This window comes from Quercus lobata, chromosome 6, assembly GCF_001633185.2.
Source record: "Quercus lobata isolate SW786 chromosome 6, ValleyOak3.0 Primary Assembly, whole genome shotgun sequence".
Taxonomy (NCBI): Eukaryota; Viridiplantae; Streptophyta; class Magnoliopsida; order Fagales; family Fagaceae; genus Quercus; species Quercus lobata.
Genome location: NC_044909.1, coordinates 20992270 through 21000357, shown reverse-complemented (window position 1 = coordinate 21000357; position 8088 = coordinate 20992270). Strand labels below are relative to the sequence as shown.

Sequence of the window (8088 nt, the reverse complement as noted above, 5' to 3'; positions counted from 1 at the left end):
CGCACTGGATTTCTACCATGTCATTTACATACCAACTGAGATTGGCGTTTGATAATTAGAAAGTAAAGTTACAGAAATTAAAAATGCAAGAGAACATAGACACATGTTTTTTAACATGGAAACCTTCTATGTTTGGAGAGGGAGAAAACCACAAGCACAAATCAGTTGAATATTCCACTATTTTTTTTAGAATGGTTATAATGGAGTATTGTGTTATAGTTGAGAAAGAGAGAGGAGAAAAAACAAAGTACGAAATAATAAGAGAGAAGGGGAAAGAGCTTCCGACGGATTGATTTTTCTTTCTTAGGTCTGTCATTCTTTAATAGTAGTGTATGCATATATCACTTTCCTATTGGGTAAAATGTTGTCTTTTCATTGGAGAATAACAAGGTAGAGTCTTGACAAAATAGGACAACATGCATTTGGTATTTCTATGCAATATAGCCAAACCTTATAACATATGGTTGAAATTTGTTGATGTAGCTGTAATAGTCCTTGATTGATTTTGGCATTACTTTTACCCCTCATCTTAGATACGTAGACGATAACTAATGACTACATACTTTCTCATTTATACATAGCTTTTATCTCTCTCCCTTTCTTATTATTTTGGTATGCCTTGAATATGTGGTGATGTTGGATGGGCTATATAACCAATCTAATACCATCCCCGCACAATGTGCAAGCTCTCTCCCCACATAGTACAAACTACAAAGCCCTTTGGCATTTGGATAGCAAAAACTTGACTTGGGTTAAGAAATGGACCTTTTTGGTTTAGTTGGACAAGATCTTAGGTAATAGTCCATTTTCTAAGACATTCATTATTGTAGAGGGTGTTTATCTATCAAAATAGGTTGGGTTTGAAAAAAAAAAATTCAACTTGATTTGATCTTCTCACTTTGAGAAATCCACAATTAAGCCAATCTAACACAATTCATGATAGTTCTAAAAACCAATTCATCCCAACATAAGAAATGGGTTTGGTGATCGAGTTGGGATCATTTTGTCATGCCTAATAAAATAGTTGGAATTTCATTCAACTATTTAAACATATTATTCAATAAATGATTGTAATTTACACAATCAAGTATAATATTCTAACTTGATCAAAATCAAGTCTCAAAGTCACAAATAAATCAAACTAAAAGATTAAGCTAAGTCTCAAAATTCAAAAGTAAATCAAATTAACAAAATTAAAATACATACGTGTATATATATATATATATATATATTTTAAGCTATTGATAGTGTCTTGGATTGAAAATTTTGCCAACCTAAATTCAACACTTAAAAAAAACAAAAAAAAACTACCCTAATGTATTTTACCCTTATTTGTCATCCATGAATTTAGACTCAATTCTCTCAATTGACAGTACCAAAATTAGTTCAAAAAGTCTTTTGATATGCATTTTGAAACACAAAGTTGCAATGTCGTAGATGAGATAAGGTTTAGACTATGGGACTTGTATGAGCCATGCTGATCGTGATTGGAGAAGAAGAGGAAAAAAAAAAAAAAAGAGAGAAAATTTTATCCAATGTGAATATTTTATATTTAAAAGACAGTTTTAAATTATTAAAATTATATCACTTTTTTTGAGAAGGGAAAAAATTGTCACTTGGTTAAGAACATTGTAGTTCAACCAATTACAATAAGAAAATTTTGTATTTCGATAAACAATATCAAAATTTCCCTAAATTTAAATTTAAAGAATGTTAGTAATTAGTATATTACTCAGTATGGTAGTAGCATTATATTTTAGTATTTAAAAAATATATATATATTTTGTTATTTAAAAAAAAAAAAAAAACCAATATTTTGTTATTTCAATACGAAACTTGAAACCCTTTGAGACATTTTTTCTATATTTGGTTTGGTTTGCCCTTGACTGTGACCGCAAAGCAAAGCAGACCCAACCAAAACCATAAAACCCTTTCTCTCACTCTCTCTCTCTCTCTCTCTCTGTCTCACACGCACACAGCTCCTTGTAATGGCGTCGGCTCAAGGGAAAAAGCGAGTGACCCAAGGCAAGGAAAGCGAACAGTCCCTCATATCCAGGGCCAGCCGCAACGTGTCCCAGTCGTCCATCGTCATCCACGCCAAGCGCGCCGCCTCCGAAGCCGCCGTCGTGTCCAAGAAGCTCCTCCGTAGCACTGGCAAGGCGGCGTGGATCGCCGGCACCACCTTCCTGATCCTGGCTGTGCCACTCATCATCGAGATGGACCGCGACCAACAACTCACCGAAATCGAGCTCCAAAATGCCAGCCTCCTCGGCACCACTCCCACTCCCAAGTGAGTGTTACAGAGAGAGAGAGACCCTTTTGTTTCTTTCTTTTTCAATTAGGGTTTTCGAAAAGTTTCAGACTTTTTTTAGAGATAGAGACACAGAGAGTTTTTAATTTGGGTTCTGTTTCCTGATTATGTTTCTGTTCTCTCTTTACTATTATTATTATTATTGTTGTTGTTAGTGTTTTTAATCCTGCGGATTGTGGAGTTTGGTTCGGATATTTGTTTTGCAAATCGATGCCGATGAAGTTATTAGTTGTTATTTTGGATATGTTCTGTTGGGTTTTCTATGATATGCTGCTGTTTGGTGGCTGAGAAAAAAACAGTAAAACAAAATTTGTTCAATAAGAATTATTAAGGCTATAATTTTGCATTGGCAATATTTGCACTGGAGATATGCTGATTCAGTAAATATGAGTTTTTGTTTTCAGTATGATGCGTTGAAGTTTTCTCTTGCACTAAGAATGTGAATTGAATTTGAATAAATTGTTCTTGATGGAGATCCCCAAATTCAAATTGAACTGTAGTATATCCTGATAGCATAGATGCATTCATTGAAATTGAGTGTGTCTGTGCACCATCATGTAAACCTTTAAATTTGGTTAATTTTTGGGCTAAAAGTAATTAAGTTGGAACCCTTAAATTTTAGCTAAATGGGCATTAAGTTGCTGTTACACTTCTAACCTGAACTAGATTCCATTAAGAAGTTCTTTGTTTCATTCTTAAGCTGTTGTTTGTTCTCACTTATTTGAAGTATGCTACTTTAAGTTGGGAATTTACTTCTCTGGATGCTTTATGCAATGGATTTGAAGCTATTCAGCTGAAACAATAGTCCTTAGGTTGGAGAAGATAATGAATAGAGTTAGGTTTGAACTTGACACTGTCAAGTAATTTTCATTGATGTTTATGAAGATCGTGCCTTGAGCTTATTGTAACTAGAGCTAGGTGGAGTGTGAGGTCATAGGTTTAATAACTATTAGGTGTGGGTTCGAGCTAATAGTCAGGTGGCACTGCCACCTTTTGTGCTGCCTGGTGTCTAGGTTTGGAACACCATCTCCCACTCCTCCCTTATTTACATACCTAAATATCTATTAGATGTGTCTAATTCCCATTTTTTAAAAATGTCACTAGAATGGATATTTATCCATTATTTTCTGTTTGAATTTTATATATATATATATATATATATTTTTTTTTCTGATTACCTAGATGCATATGGAGATCTTGAAGCTTATTTGTTACAGTTTAGTATAACACCTCGGTTATCCGTGACAAATGTATTTGGCATTTTGCGAATTTGAAATAGTATGATATTTACACTACTAATTCAAATGGGAGGTATGCTTACCCCTTCCCAACTGAAACTTGGAAGTTGGTTCAAAATCAATTTTAGGTAGTTAGCTAACAACCTATATCTATGCTCAAGCTCAAGAAAAAGATTATGTTTTTTAGGGATTGAATGATGAGGAGTGAATCCTAAACGATTTGTGGAGATTAAATTGACCTTGCACATCTTTTAGCAGTGCTCATGAGTCAGTTGGATTCAGGTTGAGAGCTGATTCACCAACCAATCACATCATCTTGGATTTAAGAAAATTCCAACCGATGTCGATTGAGAAGATACAAGGTACTGACCAATTTTTGAAGCTTATGTCAATGATTCGATCAGTCAGTTATGCCAATTTATCTTGTTGGGTGAGCCATGGCATTGAGGATGGCAATCCAAGGATAAGGACCTGAAAGGTATTGTGGATATCGAACTCAACTCTAGTAGATCTAATGAAAATCAAGATCTGTGTGAGATCTCAAGGTGTAAGCCACCACGATGAGGACAATACGGATTACATGCTAGTTTAATATTAATAGCTAGTTCAATGTATGTATAAATTTAATTCTTCAAAGTTCAGTATGGAAGTATCATCGTTTAGTTCTTTAAACTTTAAGCTTTAATCTTTCGAAGAGTTCAGGTGATTCATAGTTTGGTAGGGCTTGTTTTTATCATCTCTTTTTAATCTGAAAAATTCAAGAACAATATAAGTCAATGTAAATCTGAGCTGAAACACTCGAGAAACCCGAAACAAGCCAAAGTAGATAAGAATTTAGAGTAGAAGAGAAGGAAGAGATTAGGTGTATTGGGGTGATGATTTATCTGATTGTTTCAAACACTTTAAAACAAAAGTGATTAATCTCTTAGAGCAGAGAATCAGAGAGAGGCTGAGGCGGTCCAGCCTGAACAGTGGAGACTGGAGACTAGAGAGAGGCGGAGAGCAGAGACTAGAGAGAAAGGTAAAATTTTTAGGGTTTTGAGTGGATTTATTTGTTTTGATTTGATTTGTGATTGTTTTGTGGTTAATCTCTTAGACCGGATTTGTAGTTTATCTGGTTGATTTTTGGTTTGTTTTTTGGTCAATGATTTTGTTTAGAACCAATGTTTAATAGGATTTACCAAAATTTTTGTTTTTTTGGTTAAAAGGATGTGCCAGATTATTTTTGTAATTCATTTGAAACCAAATTTTTGTTCTTTTCTAAAATTTTGGGGCCCCCTTCCACTTGGGGGCCTTAGGCAATTGCCTAACTCGCCTAAGGGAAGGGCCGGCCCTGGGTTTGGGTAACATTAGGTATTGTGAGGTGGAGAAGGTTCCGGCATGTTAGAATAATCTAACAACGGTTTTCTGAATTGATCTCAACCATTTTACATCAAAATTGGTTACCTTGGAATAGAGAGAGAGGGGAAGGATACTGGATTTTGGTTATCTCTAATAAAGGTTGCCTGAATGAATGGATCTCTAAACTTGGAAGATTTATAATGGGATAGAATTTGTTTTTTGGCTCATGATAATGGGATAGCTTTTAGCCATCGGGTATTTGATAGTTGTACATGATTTTATCAAATCATTTGATGGTTTTCGTGGTCCATTCGGTACTTCTCCTAATCAAGGAAGAATGTTGCGAGCTCAGCTGCAGCACGTACTTTAAATTTCACATTTTTTGGATGTGGGCAATTTTTGGGATAGGCTAGGCTAGGAAACCCATATGCCTAACCTGATACTAGCACTAACTCGTATACCAAAAATTTCTTATGACAATCCCTACAAAGCCTTCATTTCTTCACGATCCTTGGAACCTTTTCTGGTAGCACGGCCCATCAGCACCAGTCATCACTCCAAACGCCATCGCCGACGAACCGCTATGACAACAAATTTGATAATTAGGAATTTTTATTTATTTATTGTTTTTGAATGGTTTTTTTTTTTTGAATAATATTTAATATGTTCACTTCTTGTTTGGCATAATCTTCTTTTTGTTTGGGTTATTTGGGCTTAAAAAAAAAAAAAAATGGGTGTTAAGAATTATTTTTGGAGGATAAAATTATTTTTGGAGTAATACTACGTCCACAACGTTTTCATAATAAAATATATGCAACAAGCAGTTATTGATAAGTAAAAAAGTGATGTCAGTATTGGGCTCATATTAGAATTAGTAATAGCTTACCACATATGATTTGTTGTGAAATTACTGTGAAGATGTTGTGGGCGTAGCATCATTTTTATTTTTGTTGAGTCCAAATTCTTATGATTCTCAAGTAAGTGTGTTCAACATTTTAATTAGGTGGTCAAAATATATTAGTTTAGTATATACATTTTTTCTGCAAGTCAAGCTGTTCATAGAAACACGCTAACTTGAATGTGAAGCTGCCACTATTTGAAGAGAGAGAAAACCGATTAAACCTAGGAATGTAAAGAGTCTCCATTGTTGCACATCTCTCACATAGCAAGAAGATTCAAACAAGAAGCAACCTATCGGTTACACACTCTATCTCTGTAACTTAGCACAAAACTCTCTCTCTCTCTCTCTCTCTCTGTTGTTGGCTTTCTTCATATACTACTTTCTTCAAAATATTCCAAATTGTAAGCTAATTTCTTAGATTTCTCTCCCCCCTTGTGACTTACAATTACTAACTCTCTATCGCTCTCTCAATCACAATTTTAGCTTTTCATTGGTCTCAGTTTTTACGATATTTATTACATTGATACGGTACTAAGTACGAACCATTTAATATAGCAAGGGTTTGAATGAATGATTATTTCTTTTGGACTTGACAAGCCAACCAATACATTGAGTCGGGTCAATGTCTTTTGGGAGTTATATCATACGGTATATTTGATATTAACTTTACATTAAGGTAAAGTAGAACCCAATGTAGAGCCGCAATAAGTTAATTGTATTGACTTTTTAACCAAAAACATAATAGAGGGACCCAAAAAATTAAAGATAAAAAATTAAAAACCTTCCTTTATTGCAGGAGCCATGTGGGACCCACAAACAATTAGGGGTGGGGGGGGGGGGTGGGGGGGAAGAAAAATAAGTGGTAAGCTGGCTTATAATCTAATCCCAAACGCACATGGACAAGGAGGAATGAGAAATGAAATGGTAAGAAGTTTTTATTAGGTCCTTTGCTTGTGCAGTATCTCAGTGAGTTTCAGTCTAATTGAGTCAATTGTCAGCACCATCTAGAATGCAAATCATTGTTAGCATAAAAAAAGAGTGTTGAATAACAAAATGAAAATAGCACAAAAATAAATAAAAAAACAAGAAGAACGTATCATAGGGTCAACAAATATTGAACCTTACAACATAAGAACATCAAAATAATGGATCGGTTTGTTACTGCTATTAAATTTCATCACGGTCGTCTAGAGATTTAAACCAAACACAAAGGAATTTGATGCTGCAAGCCTGGTCATGTATATCAGTGTCATCTAAGCCAGTTTCTAGGTGAATAACTTGGAAAGAACCATACCACCCATTTTCTACTTAAGTTCTTGTTTTTTGCATTTCAACAGATTTTGTTTTTCAGGCGCAGTTTGGCAATATAATCATACTTGACACTAGTAAGACAGCAATGCACCAGTACTACATAAAGGGGAACACCTGCACAAAATTAGAAGCAAAAGACCAGAGCAGCCATGAGTTGAGGCACTTGCTAAGATATTCATACCACAACACGCAATGCATGTTGGACTACTTACTCTAACGAACTAAACATGTACTGAAAGTTGGTATCTGCAATAAGCAGAAATAGATTTTAGTCATACCTGGTCATGGTGGATATCAAGAGATACAACGCTGGATATTAATGTTAGCCAGTGTTGAAGGTATCTGAAAACAAGTCAAATGAGAAAATGGGGGGATCACAGCAATTAGTAATTGAAAAACATATGCTGAAAGATAGGGAAGAGAAACAATATCCTTTGAACAGATCAGTTAGTACTTAAATCAAGGCAATCTCTGTGATACAACATCATAACCAATACCTGCTGCTTTTTGCTCTGATGTGAGTGCCATGTTACAGTCAATCAACTCAGCAATAATACTAACAGATTTTTAAGGACATATTCTTTTTCCACCAGACCCAACTCCTCATATCTCAGCAGCTATAATGACATTAACAGAAGTCCAATGGTACTATAGGTTACCAATTTTTCCATTACTAAGCATAGGAGCGTAGGCCGTAACTGCCATTGATGCTGACATGGGTATCTGCATTTCACCTGAGCAAGTAATGACCTTGCTTCATTGCTTGCTTTTTAATTTTCACAAGCAGCTTCATTCTGCCCATATATGACAGATTGAATATAAAAAATTCTAGATGAAACCATGTAAATTATAGATGCATGTTTAAATCTGTATAGGAAAAAAGAAAGAAAGAAATGGAGTGTCAATCTGAATTTTCTTTAAAGCGACAATGGAAGAAATTATATACAACATAAATAACCAAGCATGAGAGGCTGGGATAAATTTTG

General features: G+C 34.8%; 1 protein-coding gene across 1 annotated transcript; it reads left to right on the top strand.

Annotated features, from left to right (window-relative positions):
- Positions 1-1770: 1770 nt before the first annotated feature.
- On the top strand, positions 1771-2664 carry LOC115995169 (mitochondrial import receptor subunit TOM9-2-like). The gene has a single exon (XM_031119626.1). The coding sequence runs from the start codon at positions 1989-1991 to the stop codon at positions 2292-2294; it is 306 nt and encodes a 101-aa protein (XP_030975486.1). The 5' UTR covers positions 1771-1988; the 3' UTR covers positions 2295-2664.
- The last annotated feature ends 5424 nt before the right edge of the window (positions 2665-8088 follow it).

Excerpts from the sequence above, each read along its gene's own strand:
- LOC115995169 (XM_031119626.1), top strand. The coding sequence starts at position 1,989 with ATGGCGTCGGCTCAAGGGAAAAAGCGAGTGACCCAAGGCAAGGAAAGC.